General features: G+C 35.9%; 1 protein-coding gene and 1 long non-coding RNA gene across 29 annotated transcripts in view; both read right to left on the bottom strand.

Moving 5' to 3' along the window:
- The window catches only part of abi1a (abl-interactor 1a), a 62,289-nt gene extending 41,174 nt beyond the window's left edge, over window positions 1–21,115 (bottom strand). For all 10 annotated transcript variants that reach the window (XM_051882894.1, XM_051882890.1, XM_051882896.1 and 7 more), the window contains exon 1: window positions 20,885–21,115. In XM_051882894.1, coding sequence (XP_051738854.1) covers window positions 20,885–21,001 — 117 coding nt within the window. In that variant the 5' untranslated portion in view covers window positions 21,002–21,115. The remainder of the gene's footprint in view (window positions 1–20,884) is intronic.
- On the bottom strand, window positions 7,960–19,500 carry LOC127506429 (uncharacterized). 19 transcript variants are annotated; one of them, XR_007927977.1, is made up of 4 exons: window positions 8,606–19,500; window positions 8,318–8,428; window positions 8,096–8,206; window positions 7,960–8,058 (listed from the first exon to the last, which is right to left on the bottom strand). It is a non-coding gene; the product is annotated as an uncharacterized LOC127506429 (long non-coding RNA). The 19 variants fall into 19 exon arrangements; XR_007927989.1 differs by having other exon boundaries at window positions 8,392–8,465; XR_007927986.1 differs by adding an exon at window positions 8,244–8,317 and having other exon boundaries at window positions 7,960–8,169; window positions 8,355–8,465.
- Window positions 21,116–21,516: the final 401 nt, after the last annotated feature.

Raw genomic sequence — 21,516 nt, forward strand, 5'->3', positions numbered from 1 at the left:
AACTCACCCCCTTTATATATATATATAAAAAAAAAAAAAACTTTTACACAAACGATTACACTAAAGTGTTTTTAACATCTTCTCAAAGAAACTTAATCCATGGATATTGACACGCAGCCAGTTCCTGACATTTACATGTATCTCGTCATATAGTCCAGCCCTAAAATTATAGTATAGTTTTATTATCAGTGTTTATTTAAAAACACCCAATTATGCAGAATATAAGATGGTAAATATTTAGTTGAGCTGTCATTAATATAATACCATATGTAGGGTATGATTTTACCCCAAATTCTAAAAATGGTAACTGCAAATCCATGTTTCGCTGCCTGAAATCCAGTTGTTTCTGTGAAGTGCAGCGATCCATTTGCTTCTTTTTTCTGTAGCTTTCAGCAGTCTGTAAAAATATACCTCAGATTTCTTGTCAAGTCTATTTGTACAGTCAAATCGCAAAGCTCTTTTCCGTTTTGAATGGGTTTTGTGTGTCTTTCGTGTCATTCACACTGAAAACCAATGCTGCTAATCAGTCTTTTTGACACTTAGTGGGCATAACCGCAGTCACAATGGCCGACGGTGACGTCACGTGCACACACTCTATTGGGTAGAAATTGAGTAAAAAGTATTTGTAAAAATCCTTAAACCTTGTCCAGTAAATCATATCAAGTCATGGGGCTTTTAAATTCTATTGTGGAACAGTTCATCTTAATCTTAATATTTAATCTTAAAAACAAATAGCATAACATCACACATTTCAAAACAAATAAAGGATGTTAAACAATGAAAATACATTTTTTACAATTTATATCACAAAACAACTAGAAATATAATTGCATGAATATTTTATAACATTATTAATAATAAAATAATAATAAGATATGTTTTTATATATTATATTATAATTAAATGTATTTAGTATACTGTCCAAAGCTGAAATAAAACAAATTTTCCTGTATTTTGGTTCTTTAAAAGGGTCAATGATGTGACGGGTCTTTTTTTTTTGTGTGTGTGTCCAAAGGCCTTAATAATAATAAAAAACAAATATATGACATCCAAAGTATGTAAGGTAGCACAACTAGATCTCTTTTATTGAATCCAAAAGGTTTATTATATTTTGCTACATATGAAGTTATTTTAAAGATTTTGAAGTGTCAAAAGGTCGTTCGGTTTAACCGTCCAAAGGCCAATACAGCCATTTCATTTGTGATTAAAATATCTTAAAACGTAATAAATGTATATATTTTGTATTTTGGCATGATTTTATAACATCATATATAAAATGGTATAAAATTATGCGTAGAAGTCGTTGCTTTGTTATGAGAAAGAATTTCATGGATGTCATTTGTAGTAACAAATAAAAGGGACCATTTTGGATCAAGTCATGCGGTGAATATCATGTGACAGGATGTGACATCATTCAGACACCTGCAAAGGATCACATGGTCATGAAGCAAAGTAACTAACTCTCTTTTCACTATTTGAAAAATTCATGTTTTCACTTGTTCATACACATGTCCCGAAACATCAGGTCATTCGGTACAACAGCTATAAAACATGGAAAATGTTGTAATATGTTAAAAACATGTATTAAATATAAAATGTTTGATTGTCCTTTTGCTAGCTAGCTAGATATCAGCCTGTTAGCATTTTTTGAAAATATTGTCATTCGGTATAACCAAAAGTGCCATTCAGTAAAACTGAAACTTTGGTTAAACTGAATGATTTTTTGGTGACAAATTTTGTCCATCTTGTAAAAAATGACAAAATCAGTGTTAATCGATTATAAAAACCACATAATCTCATTGTTAACACTTAATAAAACTTCCAAATTAATTAAAAAAAAAAAAAAAAAACTTCCTCCATTATGTTTTTTTACACTTTTAAAAACCTTTTTCATCAATGACCCATATACTTTATATATATATATATATATATATATATATATATATATATATATATATATATATATATATATATATATATATAATGTCTTAACTTTCACCATGGATGCTAGCTTCGAAAGATTTTAAATAACTCTGAAACAAACAGAATGATGAAATCTGCTTTTCAAACCACAACCACACAGAACCGAAACTCTCAGTTTTTATATGTGGTATTCTCTCAGTTCTCAAATTGGCCTACCTCTGCGGTAAACCATGATCTCACTGAGGTAAACTATCGCTCATGCAAGGCCTTCAGTGAAAGAACTTCAAAACCTGACTCACATGCAGATAAAACTGCATTTCAATAATTACAAGCCTGTTTGTACTTTTTAAATTAATAAAATATTGCAAAAAACTTGAGAAAAAAAAAAACCTACTATCAGCTATAAAAGTTTTTGCTTTAACACATATTAAAATATTACAGTTTAGACTTCTGTGTAAAGAATATATGGACCAGATTTTCTGCCTGAAAGAATGAAGAAGCGCTTCCTCCAGAAAACATCAAAACAGCAGGGCCCGTTTGATAGAGAAGACATTCTGTATTAAATACAACATACTGTACACCAAAAGACATTTAGACACGGGGACTGCAGCTCTACAGGCATTCCCCACTGTAAATTGTGTGGTGAAGGTATGCAATAATATTGTTTTACAGATGTTCCACTGAAAAATGGAACAGCTGTTCTTCGGACAAAAGTCATGCTATTTTTAGCAAGTGTTTGGCAAGAGAAACGAACGTTGTTACTCTAGAGATGCACTTCCCAGAGTCTTGCATTGAATTCACACCTACTGGAAGGGTTGGAAATAAATATGTGTCCACAGTAGTTTCAGTAGCTGAAAACAAACTCAAAGCTGAACATTTTAAACCCTATCAGAAGATTCAGACTTCATTTTAATGGTGCTGAACAAGATGTGCGAACAGGATCCAGCATTCTCCACAGACAACTTAAAAAGGACTGAAGATGCCATAAAGGCAGGTTGTAATCTCTTATCTCTTAAAAACAGAACATTTGGCCCATTTCCAGTCTGGATGTACAGTACTGTTAACAGAAACTGTTGTTATTCTGCTTTATGGCTGATCTGTTGATTGAATTATACCTATGATCTGTAAATCGCATCGTTCACAATCTGGCTAAATGTAAATAAGTAGGGCAGATATAGGGAAAAAAAGTTTTTTTGGATTCTTTGATGAAAAGAAAGCTTTTGTAACATTATAAATGTCTTTACTGTCACTTTTGATCAATTTAATGCATCCTTGATGAATAAAAGCATTCATTTCCTTATTTTTTACAAAATAAATAAATAAATCTTACTGACCCCAAACCTTTGACGGTATTGTATAATGTTACAAAAGCTTTATATTCCAGATAAATGCTGTTGTTTTGAACTTTCATGATTTCTGAAGGATCATGTGACTCTGAAGACTGGAGCGATGATGCTGAAAATTCAGCTTTGATCACAGGAATAAATTACACTTTACTATATATTCACATAGAAAACAGATGTTTTACATTGTAATAATATTTCACAATTTTTTACTGTTTTTTGGATCAAATAAATGCTGCCTTGGTAAGCAGAAGAAACTTCTTTCAAAAAGATTAAAAAATCTTACAGATTTAAAACTTTTTATCCTTAGTGTTTATGATGGTTACAAAACACCATTTTAGAAACACTGAACTGAAACTTTTCTTTAAAATGGGAAGCATTTTTCTGAACCATATGAAACCAACAGGAATACTAAGAGTAAGTTTCTAAAAGAAGTCTTTATCATCAACAATCTTATTTGTCATTGGCCCATGGATCTGATTCTTCAAGACACCAGACTGTGGGAGCTGATAAGGCGAATGTGTGTTGGCGTAACAGAAATGGCCTTGTCAGCAACCGGAGTCATTTGTTCTGGTCCAGCTGTTACATTTCTTTCCATATTTGCTCTTACAAAAACATCAATAACCTTCTGGCCTTGTTGTGGGACCCATAATGCACCAATCTCACATTAGCCCATCAAGGCTAAACAGGCAGATCTTTGGAAAAACAGCGTTATCTGAAGGACATTTCACACAGATACAATGTTTGATTGGCATCTTCAGAAATCTCCAAAAACTTCCCATGAAGCAAGAAAGAAAGACAAACTCCCAGAAGACAAAGGCAACAATCTCTTTTTATCTCTTCCACAGTCACCCTGAGATAAGAAAAGGCAGAATGTGGAGATGAGAAAGGAAACTTTTCCTTGTTGAACAACGGGCGATAAAATAAATAAATAAATGAATAAATTTAACGGTATAACTAAAGTCTTAATTATCATTTTAAGAAGTCTTAAATTTGGGGCCAGAAAACAGGAATCGCGATACGGTTTAATGGGATTATTAAACTTCAAAAGGTTTCAATCAAGCGAAAACTTCAAAATTATTTTATTAAATAAATGTGAATGCAGTTTCAGAACATTTCACAATCAGTGAATACTGCGTATCTATGTCAAGCAACAGCTTTTTATCTACTGTTGATGAATCAAGACAATGTTTACATATTTTATACATATTTTATCTCCCTCATGTTTGAAAGTGAAGCTGGAAGTAGTAAAGACTACAAATAAATTCAAGCGTTTTGCTTGTAAATGTCTCCTTGAATCCTTGTATTAAGGAAAAACTAATTATTTACAGGGTTAGTTCACCCAAAAATGAAATTTATGTAATTAATTACTCACCCTCATGTCGTTCCACACATGTAAGACCTTCGTTCATCTTTGGAACACAAATTAAGATGTTTTTGATGAAATCCGAGAGGTTTCTGAACCACACATAGGCCGCAACATCGCTGCACTTTTTAAGGCCCAGAAAGGTACTAAAGACATCATTAAAATAGTCCATGTGACTGCAGTGGTTCAACCTTAATGTTATGAAGTGACACGAATAATTTTTGTGCATAAAAACAAAACAGAAACCCTCAGAAACTCTCGGATTTCATCAAAAATATCTTGATTTGTGGTCCAAAGATGAACGAAGGTCTTACGGGTGTGGAACGACATAAGAGTGAGTAATTAATGACAGAAATGTAATTTTTAGGTGAACTAACCCTTTAATACACTTTCATTGCACCTTTAAGTTCTGTATGCGCTCTTAAATTTTTCAAATTAGAAAAAAGAAAAAAAAACAAAACAAGCGATAAGCCCTGTAACTACACAATTAACACATTTAAAAATGACCTTTTAGAAAATTTGGTGAATCGCATAAAAATTAAAACTTCCCACCAACAAATCGCTGAAATTCCTGTGAGTCAGTGTGACGTCTATTGACAAGATAAGAGCAAACATAAGGGATTTATTTGACCAATCACAAGGCTTGATAAACATTACCATTACAAGTAACCACTGCAGTCCTAGCTTTAAGGTAGGGTAGGCAATTTCAGAGAGGCTAGCAATAGTAAGCTAGCTTTGAAAGCATAAGATCCCACCCTCCCTTCATAGCGTCTCCAAAGCCACGCCTCCTTCAAAACACACAAACGCACACAGCAGAGTCTGCAAAGCATCACGAGACGAGAGACAGCGTTAAACCTCATGTCTCAAAGCACACAACATTACAATAATAATGAACCTAAATAACTTACGAGTTCTAGTTGTACCACCTGACTGTTGCAGATTCATTTCGGAGTTGATAGTGTTGATGTGGATGTGAACAGCTCCGGGTAGAACGTCACAGGTTGCCATCTAACGGTTACGACGTGGTGTGAACGCAGCATACGTTCATTGTTTTGGTTCAGGACTGTAAAAGTCGGCTGCTGTTTGTTTGTGGCTCTCGGTGACTGACGTCTGTCTACAGCTCTGCATATCCTTATGGGACACGCTGATGACGTGTGATGTCTGCGCAACCAGGGTGGGCGGAGGTATGGAAATACATATGTTGACAGGCAGGTAGGACCGAATGCAATGACTGGACGAACATTTTTTTTGGTCCTGAGACTACATGTTTTAACATTTAGACCACTTCTATTATTGATTGCTATCAGGATGTTAGAAGAGTTTCAACCAGTATAACAAAAAGTGTTAAAAAAAAAAAAGCCTACCCAACCTTTAAGTTTAAGTTTAAACCCAAAACATTCTTTAACCTTCATCTCCACAACTTCCATAAAATGAAGCATAGGGTAGATAGGCTGATCCTAGTTCTGAGTGCACAGGAAGGAAAAGCCTACGTTTCCTCCCTAGAGAAGAGTTAGAGTATCAGGAGAGACGCTCCACCCAACACACTGGAGGAGACCACAGGAAGGAACAGTAGCTCTTTTGGACACTTTTGTTGGACAGAATAAGCTCTGAGGCATAGTACTGTCTTGGACGGTGGCGAGAGTATCCTGGCACGCTTACATGAAACTAGAATTCATTCCTCTCTGGCCTAGAAGAACAGTCACTTGGTAAAACACTCAAGGTTTAGCTCGCATTGAGTTCCTCTTCATGCTGAAGAACAAGTCAAAACACTCTCCTCTTCGAGAGCAGAATGTGGAGGTTTGTTTGGATTTCCTGTAGTGCTGACAGCACAGCTCACGCCGCTCTAATAAATTTCCTGAGGGAAATGTACTTGGAATATCAGGTGAAAAAAATGTTAAGAATGTCTCTTATTAACACTGCATAACTCTTGTGAAGACTTTGCTCTCCTGACAGGAAGAGGTAAAGGGATATGACACATCCAAGAGTTTGTGATTGTGATTGTAGTTGCATTCCATCACCTCGGCTCTGAGACTAGCTCATTATTATACTAAACTGGTCTATTACTTATTCAACAGCTTATATTTTTGGTAACCATTTGCATTTATTAGTATAATATTAGTATTTTTTCTTAGTCACCTACGATTTCACATTTGCACTATATGGACTCACAGAGATGAATTATTACGAGTTTCCTAGGTAAAAATTGCACACAAACGGCCTCCATAAGATGAAACCTAGCATGTTTGGTATTGTTGGACTCGGCAAGAATTTAGGAATCTAAGGAAAGATGACTCCCGTGAAAATAAGTCATTAAGTCCGAAACTTCTCAGACTCCTTCAGGGCACCGTGCCGATAATCCATACAGAGTTTCGTAATGATACGTGTTCATGCCTTCAAATCTAACAAGACCACTTTTATGATTTTTGGCCAAATTGTTCATAAGTCATAAGCAAAAATAGCCATTTTTCATATCTCCGAAATGCAGCATGTAGCCTCAGGTCATGCTTGTGATGAGTTTGGTCTGAATACGATAACGCGTTGAGGAGATACAGCCTTATGTCTATTTTTGCGAGCTCTACGTAAAAAAAGTTTGCGTGTTTCTCAAAAATCGACATGAATTCCTCTATTTTTTGTTAGCATGGTCTGAAGATGATCTGGTTCAATTTTCGTGAAAATCGGAGCAACGGCCTAGAAGGAGTTCGAAAAAGTAGATTTTTCAGAGAATTCAAAATGACGAGAAAATGTTCATGACGGAACATGACGTCATAGGGTGCAATCGAATCGTCGTGAGCCAAGGAATCAGAGGAAAAAATTTAGTTTCTAGACCTTACAATTCAAAAGTTATTAGCATAAATGTGAGTGCAACTTTGGACAGTTGGTGAGGAAGAGGAAGAAGAAGAAGAAGACGATGAACCTACGCACCTTCGGTGCTTGGCCCCTAATTAGTCATTCAGGATTCCCACCAGCGAGTCATTTTTACATTCTGCTGTTGTTAGATTTAGAATGTCAGGAAACATACTGTCATTTTCACACCAACCCAACAAACACAAACAGGGTTTAACCACACTGACTCAACAAATTTGGTATTTATTAAGGCAGTGTGATCTAGACTTCACAGGCTTAGTTTGTCCAAAAATAAATACTCTTTCATCAGTTACTCATACTGTTCCAAGTCTATTACTTTTTCACCCATGAAGTAAAAAAGGAAATGATAGAATGAATGCCCACGCTGCTCCTTTGCACACTGAAAGTAAATGAGAACAGAGGTGAGAATCTGGAAAACTTTCTTAAAGCCAGACATATGAAATAATAGTCCGAAAAACTGAATTTTTTTTAAACAGAACTGTTTATTTAACCTACAGACAAAAGGATGGAACAGTTTATTGGACCTACAGACAAAAGGATGGATGGAGCCCTTTATTGGACCTACAGACAATAGGATGGATGGAGCCCTTTATTGGACCTACAGACAAAAGGATGGATGGAGCCCTTTATTGGACCTACAGACAAAAGGATGGATGGAGCCCTTTATTGGACCTACAGACAATAGGATGGATGGAGCCCTTTATTGGACCTACAGACAATAGGATGGATGGAGCCCTTTATTGGACCTACAGACAATAGGATGGATGGAGCCCTTTATTGGACCTACAGACAAAAGGATGGATGGAGCCCTTTATTGGACCTACAGACAATAGGATGGATGGAGCCCTTTATTGGACCTACAGACAAAAGGATGGATGGAGCCCTTTATTGGACCTACAGACAAAAGGATGGATGGAGCCCTTTATTGGACCTACAGACAAAAGGATGGATGGAGCCCTTTATTGGACCTACAGACAAAAGGATGGTTGGAACAATTTATTGGACCTACAGACAAAAGGATGGAACTGTATATTGGACCTACAGACAAAAGGATGGAGCCGTTTATTGGACCTACAGACAATAGGATGGATGGAGCCCTTTATTGGACCTACAGACAATAGGATGGATGGAGCCCTTTATTGGACCTACAGACAAAAGGATGGATGGAGCCCTTTATTGGACCTACAGACAAAAGGATGGATGGAGCCCTTTATTGGACCTACAGACAAAAGGATGGTTGGAACAATTTATTGGACCTACAGACAAAAGGATGGAACTGTATATTGGACCTACAGACAAAAGGATGGAGCCGTTTATTGGACCAACAGACAAAAGGATGGATGGAGCCGTTTATTGGACCTACAGACAAAAGGATGGACAGAGTTTTTATATCATATTTGATTTGACAGGCTTTTACTTAGAGGGAAAAAAAAAAAACATTTTATTCATAGCCTTCTAAAGAGTTCAAAGTGTGTGTCCTTCGTGTCAATTCTTTCAAGCAAAAGAACAGATGGAAGTCAAGGCCAAAGAAGCAGGGTTGTAATTACAGGCCTCTGATGGCTCTTTAATCTGTTATAGCCACTGTAATCGCCGTGTCTGATCACAGGAAGGGGCATTTTAGAGCGTTTCCCACCCAAGCGCATGCTGCTTCGCAACACTGCCTGGGTGAAGGGACAGCTGAGGATCTCCTCCAGGAAAAATAATGAGTATTTGTAGGATTTACTGATGTGGCTTTGCTAGAGGATGCCAGCGAGAAAAGGATTATGGTCTTGTGGCGTAATCTAGGTACTGGCATGAGCAATGCTAACGCCACTTTCCAGGACATATGTTAGCCGGAGCTGAGCTAGCGGTGGTAAAGTCTTGTCTCTCCCATGATAACTGCACTAGCCTCTGACCTTGATTCTGTAAACAGAGACATCTGCGGGGTTATTGTGTCCATTTCCATGGCGACCCTCAATGACATTCAGGCACAATTTAAGAATACAGTAGCCCCAAAAAGTAGTAGGCCGCTTAAATCAATACATTTCAATTCATATATCATTGCATCAGACCAGAGTGGTGAGACTCCATGTGTTTATAGCAATTGAAAACATTGATGATTTTTATATTGTAATAATTTCACAGTTACTCTCCCAATTAATGTAGAAACAACTTAAAGACAGTATATTTTAAATATTTGTTTAATGGCATCTTTTTATGAATGAAGTCCGGTATCACTGATACTAATACTGGTACCGATGTCTCTCTTTTAAAAACATTAATTATAGACATTCAACATTACAGTATAACTGAAAGCTCTCATTTTCAACATTTATTAGGCTTTAAAAAACAACAACTTTTGAATTTAAGTGAACTTAAAACAATCTTCACATATGCCCATTATAATAAATGTCATATTTACCTGTCTAACAGATAGGACATATACAGAAATTGAATAAAGTTATTAAACACTTTACAGTGTTCACTGCATAAATTATAAACGAAATATAGATTAATCCTTAATAAAGCTAAAATTTTCTGTTATCTTTGTTCTTTGATGAACATTAATGACAGACATCACAGGAACTGGTTTATTAGGCTGCTGTCACTTTAAGAGCTGCCACTGCCGAACATGACGCGCATCTCATTAAGTTAATTTAAGATGTTATTTAATTCATTTAAGACTGCTGTGTATGAGGATACTCGACAAAACGGGCATTTTGGCATAATTCTGTGTTATTGTTTGTTCAAGCGTGAAAGAGAACGCATCTTTCTGTGCACACGAGTCGTGTGTCACATGACTCGTTTGTCTTGTGGCTCTTGAATGGTTTAAAATCATTTGCATGAATAAGAGCACGATCATATAATATAACGCTAGCCAAATTGTGACGGAAAAAAACGGATGCTGCGTTAAATATTTTTAACGCATTAAACTGAAAAATTAAATTCTAATATTTTTAGTCTAATATTTTTCTTAAATGTATACATACGTGTGTGTGTATTTATATACACATATTAAATATACACAGTACACACACATATTATGTAAACAAACTTTTAACTTGGATGCGATTTCGATAGTCACTCCTACTAGCCACTTTGTGAGTTGAATTTTATAATATATACATTTTTTTAATTGTAGTCTTTAAAAAAGGCATCTGAAATGATAAATTAAGTGCAGTGTAATGTTGATTTTTTTTATACATATCGATACTGAAACATCTGAAACGCTTCCAATACTCATTTTCCGCAGAATAGACACGATATCAGCTGCTCTCTCTCTCTCTCTCTCATCTCTCTGAGAGCGAGTCGACACACAAACCCTCCTCCCCTCACTCGTTTCATTTGCTCCGGATAAATGTTGTTGTTACAGGGCTTGAATTTTGGCGTGGGATTGCTCATATTGCACATAATTTTACTCATTCCCGCAGATTTTCTGCTCAAAGTTTTCGCACATAAAGCCGCGTCTCAGTACTAAATTGAGTTATTTTTCGCTGCTTATTGCAGTTAAACAGTCAAATACACACAAAATAATGTCAAAATGCTGGTCTTGGTGAGTATTCACAAACACAGTCAGTTATGTTTGAAGTGAACAAAACAGTTGAGAAAGAAAACGCATGTGTAACAGTATAATGGATCCGTGCGTCAGGTCTTAAAGTGACAGCAGTAGGGCTGAACGATTAATCGCATTTGCGATAATATTGCGATATGACAAAACACAATTTTTTAACCGCAAAGGCTGCGATTACACACTCGTCACGTGATGCGAGAGTAAAGCAGTCTGCAGAGGAAGCATCAACTTGGCACGCTACGCTTATGACATGCCTACAGGAAAGCACAGTTTATGTTTAATCTATCTAATATTGTGTTGTTCGTACTCTAACGATTCTAGATTGATTATGAGCTTAGTTTATAACAAAGATGCGCGATGGTGCTGCGTGTGCTTTAGAAACTTATTCTGCTTACGTCCAATTGCTCTCTCTCTCTCTCTCTCTCTCACACTCACACTCACACACCACTCGAACCATCCACAAAACAATCTTTAATAAAGTTCGGAAAGGTTGAAGCCAATTACAAGGACATTCGCGCGCTTCATTGCACAGGATGCACCGTGTCGTCTCGCCCGCCGGTATTTTCCTTACAAATGCTCTACGAACGCTGCCTCAGTTATGTCGTTATGTCAATTTCAAATGCTGACGCGCTTTGTGAAGTGTGCTGGTTATGCGGCTGTGCGCGACTCTGTTAAAGTGGTTGTACTTGCATCTCAAAATGCTTTTATGACGCAAAATTAATGTCAACACAGTCAGTTATGTCTTCAGGGATCAAACAGACAGGAAAACCACATCTTATATTTCAAAAGAGATCTGTGCATTAGTGTGAATGCAGCTTATTAGATCTCCCGCTCTCTGTGATTTCATCATAATAATCAACAACAGTAAAGCTGAGAGAAAAATCACAGCTCTTGAAAAGAAAATGTTCAGATACTCTTAAATACTGAAATCACTCTTTATTTATTGCTTGTAATAGGTTTTTTCCCCCCTTTTTTATTTACTAGCTTTTCACAGACAAGGCTTAAGCTAGTCCCAGACTAAAATAAATGTTTGAGCTGTCTTAACTAAAAACAACTTGCACTGACATGTCTTAAAATATGTCAGTGCCATTGTTTTGTCTCAAGATGCACAGCAGTAATGTTTTTTTCTAAGGCCTAATCCTGGCTTAATTTAAGCCCTGTCTTATATTAGTTTATTTAAAATTATTAACATGCAATTGTTTTAATTAATTTTTATTGTGTAATTATTTTAAAAAAGTACTTATTTTTACATATGTAATTAAATAATAAAAAAAAAAGTTTTATTAATAAGACTAATCAATAAGAGAAAAAGATCAAGAATAGTTTTGGAATCGGACTGTGACTCCCAGAATCGGAATCGGATCGTGAGGTGCCTAAAGATTTCCACCCTAACAATGATTTATTGCTTGTCTTTGTTGAATAATACAGAAGATAAAATGATCGCAATCGCAATATTGGTAAAAATAATCGCAATTAGATTATTTTCCAAAATCCACAGAATCCTAATAAAGCTGCTGCCAAATTATGAGATAATATTAAAAATATCTATGTGGCAGTTTTTTTCCCCATGGTATTGATGTCAATATTGTGGCCAGTGAATATGCTGAGTGGTTAGTAACTTTGGAAAACCACTAGCCACTGTGGCTGGTGAGCAAAAAAGCTAATGTCAAGCCCTGTGTGTGTGTGTGTGTGTGTGTGTGTGTGTATATAATCATTCCTTTCAGTGTTGTCTGTCTCAAAAGGAAGCAAGTTTATGGTACTTCATGTTTGTGCAATGTAAAACAGTCAAAGTTATCGGTGGTCTGGCCACAGTGGCCATACAATTAAAAATATGTTGAGGAAGTTATCAAATCGGTATTAAAAATAGTCATCGAAGCCCGGCAAAAGAAAAGCCCAGGCTGAGAAGGACAGAGCCCATGATACAGCAATCTGCCCTGGATGGCACCACCCTTATCCAGACTCACTGACTCATCCACAGAGAAACAAGCCGCACCTATGAAGGCCACAGGACAAACAGCTAGATTAGAAGAGCTAAAACACACATAACCTCAGTCTGGTTCAGAAGTATTTTACAACTTTTATCTATGAGAATGAGAAATTTGAATGTTCTCACAGCACTGGCACTGAGGTCCTTCTCAAAGGAAATGATTTAAAAACCACATCGGCCAATAAGGTCAAGCATGAATCCAGGTCACTATCTATTCTGCAAGCTGATTGGTCATGCTTCAGTGGTTGAACACTTACGTAAAAAAGTTTTTTTTATTTTTTTTTTATTTTATTACTAGTTTTTGCTACTTAGGGCTGTGACGGTATGGGTTTTTTTTCTTACCGCAGTGATGAAGCAATGAATCCCGCGGTTTGGCGGGTTAACATTCGCAACATGTTGTGCATCTCTTTAGTTTCATACAGATAACACTGCAGGAGAATATTTGTTTTAAATGTGAATTGTTTAATTTAAAAGTAGACATTTCAAGCTCTCTTTAGACGTATGTTTCATGTTTCTGTGAATTAGTCGCTGAGTTTCAGTTCATTTTTGAGACGTTTCAGAAAGATTTTTTTTCATTATTTTACAAAAGCAGAAGGTTTTTCTTTTTATTGTGAGAGTACACAAATAAAAGTAGACCATTTGTAGTTTGTGATGATGTCTTGCACTAATCTGTATCGCCAAAAATGACGGAGTAGGCCTATTTTAAGTTGTTTCAGCTGTCATGAAGAAAAATCCATCAGACCGCGCCGGCGCGTTCGTTGGTCAGAGGGTTAAAAAAAGCATAGCCTATTTAGTTTCATATTTATGTTTAAATATTAGACTATAGCCTAATATTAGATTTAAAATTTTATTTATGTTGATTATGAAAAGTGAACAGCATGACTAAGATAGGCTAATAAGATGCGCAATATGTCGGGAGACATGCAGTGGGTCAGACATGATTTTGACCACTTCATTAAGTTTTTTTTTGTAGAAAGCCTTTCTTTAAAGTGAATTTCGTTTTGTATAAATTGTATTTTGATTTTAATCAGTGTTTTATCAACCAATTTCCTGGATTTAATAAATAGGAAGAAAACCAAGAACGTCGGGTGTGAACGTCGTAATTAATTGATAAGATATTGTTTATGAATCTCATTACCGCGGTGATGTGGTAATGCGATTATCGTCACAGCCCTTAATATAAGCCCAAAGTATAGTTTATGGTTTTTACTAGGGCTGCCCCCTGATAGTCGACTAAACGTTTGTCGACAAAAAGAGGCTTGGTCAACTAAATTGTAATCAGTCAGTTAGTCACAGAAAAAAAAAACCTCCAGAAATTGGCGAAGTCACACATGTGACAGATCACTAACAATGCTGGTCCGGGAAGAAAATCCAAAGTGTGGGAACATTTCGATAAGGTCAAGAATGACCTCAAAAAAGGTGACGTGACCTCAAACATGTAAGTAGTAGCCTAATGTTAGCCACTTTATATGGCCGCTCTCTCTATTGTTAACGTTAACCTAGATAAATGTGCGTTAATATTAGGCGCATATCCACGTGTTTGTGCGGAGTGTGGAAGCTGAAGTATATCGCGCTTACTGCAAGAGGCGCTGGCGCGATCACTTGTAATTTTTCCTGAAAACAGCAGGAACAACTTAAACTCTGTCATTTTGGTCATACAGATAAGAATAATACATCATTCAAAACTTTGTGTAAACTCAAAATAACAAAAAAACGTCGCGCCTTTGTAAAACTCTTGTAAAACTCGATCTCTGTGAACTTGAGCACGTCATAAAAATAAATAAACCAAAACTCAGTGTATACTTTCCTCACAGACATGAAAAATATATCTAATATTTAGTTTCCTTGCCGTTTTTCACGACACATTCATAGTCGTTACTTTTACCAGTGCGCTGTGCCAACTTTATGATTAGGCTATGTATTATATATAGGCAATTAAAGGCTCATTATTATGATTTATATGGCTTATTAATATACATGTGCGATTAGTCAACTAATAGCTTAAAATGAACGACTACTAGTCGACTAGAAAATTTTTGGGTTGAGGGCAGCGCTAATATCTAGTGCTTCATTTTTCAGTGTCTCTCTTAAAGGGATAGTTCACCAAAAAAATGAAAATTTACTCACCTCAAGCCATCCTAGGTGTATATGACTATCTTCTTTCAGACAAACACAATCGGAGATGTATTTAAAAATATCCTGGCTCTCCCAAGCTTTATAATGGTAGTGAACGGCAGGTGCGATTTTGAAGCCCAAAATAATGCATCCATCCATCAAAAAAATAGCTAATCCATACAACTCCAGGGGGTTAATAAAGACCTTCTGAAGTGAAGCGATGGGTTTTTGTAAGAAAAATATCCATATTTAAAACTTTAAAATTAAAATGACTAGCTTCCGGCAGATGACTGTACACATACTGCGCAAGTCGACCCGTGACGTGATGTAAGACGTAGGATGTAGGAGTATCGTAAGCTTAGACGCCTCTCGCGGTTCAAACAAATAAGGCTGGGCAACAAACTCAAGCTCCTCTTCTCTTATGGATTGCTTTTATGATGGATGGATGCATTATTTTGGCTTCAAAAACCATTCACTACCATTATAAAGCTTGAAAGCGTCAGGAGATTTTTAAATACATCTCCGATTGTGTTCGTCTGAAAGAAGATAGTCATATACACCTAGGATGGCTTGAGGGTGAGTAAATCATGGGATCATTTTCATTTTTGGGTGAACTATCCCTTTAATAATAACTGTCTTTTCACAAGTTCTGCTGTAGGCCTTTTATATCACAATAAAATCAGACTTATTGTTCTGAACACAATACCAACATCCTCCACAGAGAAGCCATGCTGGAACAGTGGGCAGCAATCTTCACACTCGTCCTATTATATGGAAAACCCTAGTCTGCAGTGCACTTGGTTTGGTGAAGACGGTGCTTGAGTCATGGAGGGCAAAACGCTGAGAGACTGCTAACAAGTGCCATTGAGCTGGCCAAGCTTAATAAGAGCGGGGGAACCTAAAAACCAGCCAGGAGATGGAAAAAAGTAAAAACGACTGCTGGAAACATCAATACATTTTAGTACCAGAGCACTTGCTTCACTATACTTAACAACACGTGTCTCAAGTTCATATTTGTGCACATAGCAGTGGTGGTCCACCACCTGTTCAAGAGCGTTTTCTGTTGGTTTGTGTCCTCTCGCTAAGCCAGGTGGCTTGTGTTCATTAATGCATCCTTGTCAGAAGTCAACCTGTCCAGAGAGGTTACAGCAGCAGCCGTCTTGCATTCCAAAAGAGGAACAGTTGCTGGCCAAAAATGCAAATTGGGCTCTGGGGTATTTTAAAAACATTATACAAAACATGAAACACCAGAGATTTTACTATAATGCATGCATAAAACAATGCAACTTGTGTTTCCATAAAAGTAAGTGTCTCAAAGGAACAGTTAAAGGAGACCTATAATGCCCCTTTTCACAAGATGTAATATAAGTCTCTGGTGTCCCCAGAATGTGTCTGAAGTTTCAGCACAAAATACTGGCAAAAACACGCCGTTTTTGTGTGTGTCCCTTTAAATGCAAATGAGCTGCTGCTCCCTTTCCAGAAGAGGGCGGAGCTTTAACAGCTCAACAACAACAAAGCTGGAGAATCTCACGCAGCCAAAATGAGGATTGTCAGTAACGGTGTTCAGCCTTACATTATTCAAACCGGAGTCGACACTGATGGAGAGACTCAGGAAGAAGTTACAACTTTTAGACGTTTCTGAATGGTTAGTGGATAAATTTATGTAGTTGCTGTGGAGTTGATTCAACTCATACACTAGCATGTGCGTCATGTTAATCTTTTGTGCAAAACCCATATGGACGCCCATTATACATAGCGTACCTGTGGAACAGAGTCATACACACCAGGCTAACGTTTATGATTGCTATCAAATGCTGTGAATGGTCTAATATTGTTTTCCAAAATATCGCTCGGACAGAAACGCTCCTTTTTTTTAGCAATCGAGCTTGCCAGGGTCAACTTGCAGACTATCCAAGCTAACGAGACTCTAAATACTGTTCAGTGCTCGTCTGTGCAGCCAATGACAGAACAGTTAGCATGCTTTGCTCAAACTTTTGCCATGGTGTTAGACCGTTTTTGCTTGCGAAAAACAAAATGGCGGCGCCGTCGGTGGAAACATACAGATTAAAGGGTGGTAATATTATAATAAGATCCCCTTCCTACATCACAAAGGGAGCGAAATCTGAGTGGCTCATTTTTTCACATGCTTGCAGAGAAAGGCTGACCAAAACAAAGTTATTGGGTTGTCCTGTTTCATGTTTTCTGGGTTGGTAGATGCATTAGGAACCCGATTATAGCATTAAACATGGAAAAAGTCAGACTTCCATAATATTTATCACCTTTAAAATAAATAAAATACAATTGTCGTCATCATTTAATCACCCTCATGTCGCTCCAAATCCTGACTTAGTTTCTTTCGTGGAACACAAAAGGAGAAGTTTGGCAGAATGTCCAAGCTGCTCATTTCTATACAATGACATTGCACAGTAAGCTTTACTGATTAAATCTCATTTTCTTGATTTACTGCAAGTACTGTGTTTTACCATAGACAATAACTCCAAACTTTGCAGACTTTTTAGATTCACAAACAGCTATATTACACACTACATATCCAAAAAGTTAATAGAGGCACTTTAACATTAACTCAAGCACTTGATTGGATTACTTTGTCCACCACTGAACTTTTATGGTATATTTTTTGTTGTTTTGACATGACCAAACAGCATATGGTGCTTTTTAGAGTTTGACAGCCATTGGTCATACACTCTAAACAATGCTGGGTTAAAAACAACCCAAGTTGGGTTAAAAATGGACAACCCCAGTGTCTTGGGTTAAATGTTTGCCCAACCTGCTGGTAGTTTTATTTAACTCCACTATGTTGTTTAAAAATTATTGTATGTCTGGCTTAAAATGAACCCAAATTATGTTGGAAACTAAAAATCAGACACATAATTACTAGAGGCAACAATAATAATCAAAAGATGAACATTTATTAATAAGCAATTCAATAAATGTTTATTATTTATTAAACAGTAATAAATGTAAACTTCCAACATATTTTGGGTTCATTTTAAGTGAGCAATAGTAATTTTTAAACAATAGTTGAGTTAAATAAAACTACCCAGCAGGTTGGGCCAAACATTTAACCCAACTGCTGGGTTAAAACAACCCATTCGCTGGGTGTGTCCATCTTTTACCCAACTTGGGTTATTTTTAACCCGGTATTTTTTTAGAGCGCAGTCTACTTTCATTGAACTTCTTCTTTCGTGTTCCACTTTAAAAAGAAAGTCATAAGGGTTTGGAACAAGCATGATGATGAGTAAATCAAGTATTCCTCTGACACATTCTTAGGATTCTGGGTAAAACATAAAATCTCAGGATGTCATCGGTGATTAAATCCAGACAGAGAAAGATCAACATCTCCACATGCGGGATAGAAACAGCAGCGCGACCTGCCCTGGCCCCGGAGGAGACGATCGACTTCACGACACTCCTTACATGCTTCACATGCCTCACACACACACACACACACACACACACACACACACACACACAGAACATGAGAAAGTGGGGCAGTGGCTGTCCTGGTTACAAAGACCCACTCCCACCATCTGCTGCCGCATCACCGCAGCGACACAGTCATTCACAGGAAGTGCCTTCATCCTGCGCTCAGGCATGATGTAGACAGTTTGAAAAAAAGCCACATGGTAGCCTGCAGGCCGTACCGTCAAGTCGGGACTTGAACACTAGACCTAGTGATTGGTTTCCCATCTGAGTCATCATCTTCTGCGGTCGCTGCTGTAGCATCGGTGCGACTCGAAGCGTGCTCGGTCATGCGGAGGAAAGGGTTGCCATTTTACATCAAACCTGATGGGCAGCTTTTGCATCAAATGTGGCGCTACCTGTCGAGCAACTTCTTCTTAAGGAATTGCACAGCAATTAAACCCTGACAAACATCTCGATTGTGCCGTTTGGTGCGGTAGATCTCACCTGTGGCTCAATCTTACAGGTTTTGTTTCTCTCGAGAAATACACAGGGGTTAAACATGAGGTTGTTTGCAAACATCTGACGCAAATGATTACAGAGTATGTCACTTTTTAAAAAAAAAAAAAAAAGAAGTTTCTTACAGGCTGTAAATCAGGAGCGCACTAAACTCTCTTGACAGAAGAGGATCATTAAACGCTGTTGAAATGTCAATCCTGTTCAAACACTTAGAAAAACTACAGTCATACTGATAAATGCTCAATAAACAAATCATTTGCCATATCATAAATACATAAATCCTCTTTTTGATTTATTTTTTCATACATGCGTTTAATTTTTAAAAAGGCAAATTCTTTCAAATAAAAAATAAATATAAATTTATGAGTTTAATAAAATAATTTAATTAAATAGTATGAACAATATAAATGAAAAAAAAAAACACATTATGTATGTTAATAAATATTTAAAGCAATTATATACATAAAAATATTTTTATTATATGAATACAATAAAAATAAATAAAATAAACTGGACAAAAAAATCATAAATACATAAATCCTTCTCTGTTTGATTTAAATTATAAGGCATTAATAAATATTATTCATTAGATTAATAAAATAATTATTTTAATTAGTAATAAAAAAAATGTAAAATACATTATACTAATAAATATCTAAAGCAATTATATACATATAAATACTTTTATTATATGAATGCGATTAAAATAAATACAATAAACTTAATAAAGACTAAATATTAATATTACAATAATAAAAAATAATTCTTTAATAAGCTATTTATATATCAAATTAATATTGTTTATTAGTTTAATAAAATAATTATTTGAATTAAAAAGTAATAAAAATAAAATACTTTATGTATACTAATAAATATTTAAAGCAATTATGTACATTAAATATTTTTATTATATGAATACAATAAAATTACTCTGGAAAAAAATAATAATAATTTGCCAGATCATAAATACATAAATCCTTCTCTTTTTCATTTAATGTTTATTTTTCAAATAAAAATATTATTTATTAGTTTAATAAAATAATTATATGAATTTATTATTATATAAATGCAATTCAAATTTAATATTACAATAATAAAAATAATAGATTAATATAAAATGTTTTTTCCTTTAATAAGCTATTTATAGCCTATATTAAATTAATGATTATTAATAAAAAGCTTTATTTAAATATTAACAGTTGGGTGTGTACTATGATATTTTTAGCAGTTATTTGTACAGTTAGTTTTATGATTCAATAAATTCGAATAAGCTGATATGATTTTAGAGTTCCACCATTAAAGACATGTTCTGTTCACCAACAGCACTTTGAGGAAGCAGATTTGATGAGATAAGAGAAACTGATCTATAAAACACGACTGGAGCTCTCTCGTGTTCACATATGACACATTAATCCAATTCCCACATCAAGTTTAAGAAAACACCATGAGTTGAACGAGTTTCGCGTCTAATTGTAGTCAGAAACGTGTCGTCCTGAAGAAAGACAAATCTCACATCCTCCTTTTTGAAGTTTGAGACGATTCTGGTGGATATGAGCAAACTTCAGATGTGTAAGTTAAACAGTATCTCGACACACCCTCAACGTAAACGACACAAATCCCTTACACGATTACAAATCTCATCTGCAAACCACTTAAATGAGATCAAGCTCGCCCTAAATGTTTTCCCACAACCGTCTCGTCCCAGCTTTTCCATTTTACAACCATATTTCCTGTCCGATCCCCACAGCAGTGTTGGAGATCAGCGAGGAACAGAGAAACGCGCGCGCGCTTACCTGAACATAATTATTCTCACAGTAGTCCGCGACCCTCGTGAGGTTCTGGTAACTCTCTAAAAGAGCTCGTTTACCGGCGGGAATTTCTTCTTCTAGTAACATCTGCAGCTCTGCCATCTTACATGTCTCCGCAGAGCTTCCTACTCCTCGTCTCTCTCTGGGATTTGATTGAGAGCTCAAGCTCAGCCCTGGTGGTGATGTCGGAGTCTTTCTTTTGAGTCGAGTCTTTTCAATGAATCGGTTCGCAAAAACAGGACTGAACGATTCGTATGCCGGACTGAATCAGTAAGAATCTGAATCTCGAGTCAACGATTCGAGATTTTCAAATAAAACAAATTTAATTTATATAAATTATTTAATTGAATAGTATGAACAAAATATAATAAACTAAAATAAAATACATTATGTATACTATTAAATATTTAAAGCAATTATATACATATAAAGTTTTTTCTTATATGAATACAATAAAAATAAATAAAATAAACTGGACAAAAAAAAACAAAACAAAAACAAACAAATAATTTGCCAGATCATAAATACATAAATCCTTCTAATGTTTTTCCATTAATAAAAGGCATTAATAAATATTATTTATTACTTTAAAAAATATACAAAAAATCAATTAAATT

This window comes from Ctenopharyngodon idella, chromosome 23, assembly GCF_019924925.1.
Source record: "Ctenopharyngodon idella isolate HZGC_01 chromosome 23, HZGC01, whole genome shotgun sequence".
Lineage (NCBI taxonomy): Eukaryota > Metazoa > Chordata > Actinopteri > Cypriniformes > Xenocyprididae > Ctenopharyngodon > Ctenopharyngodon idella.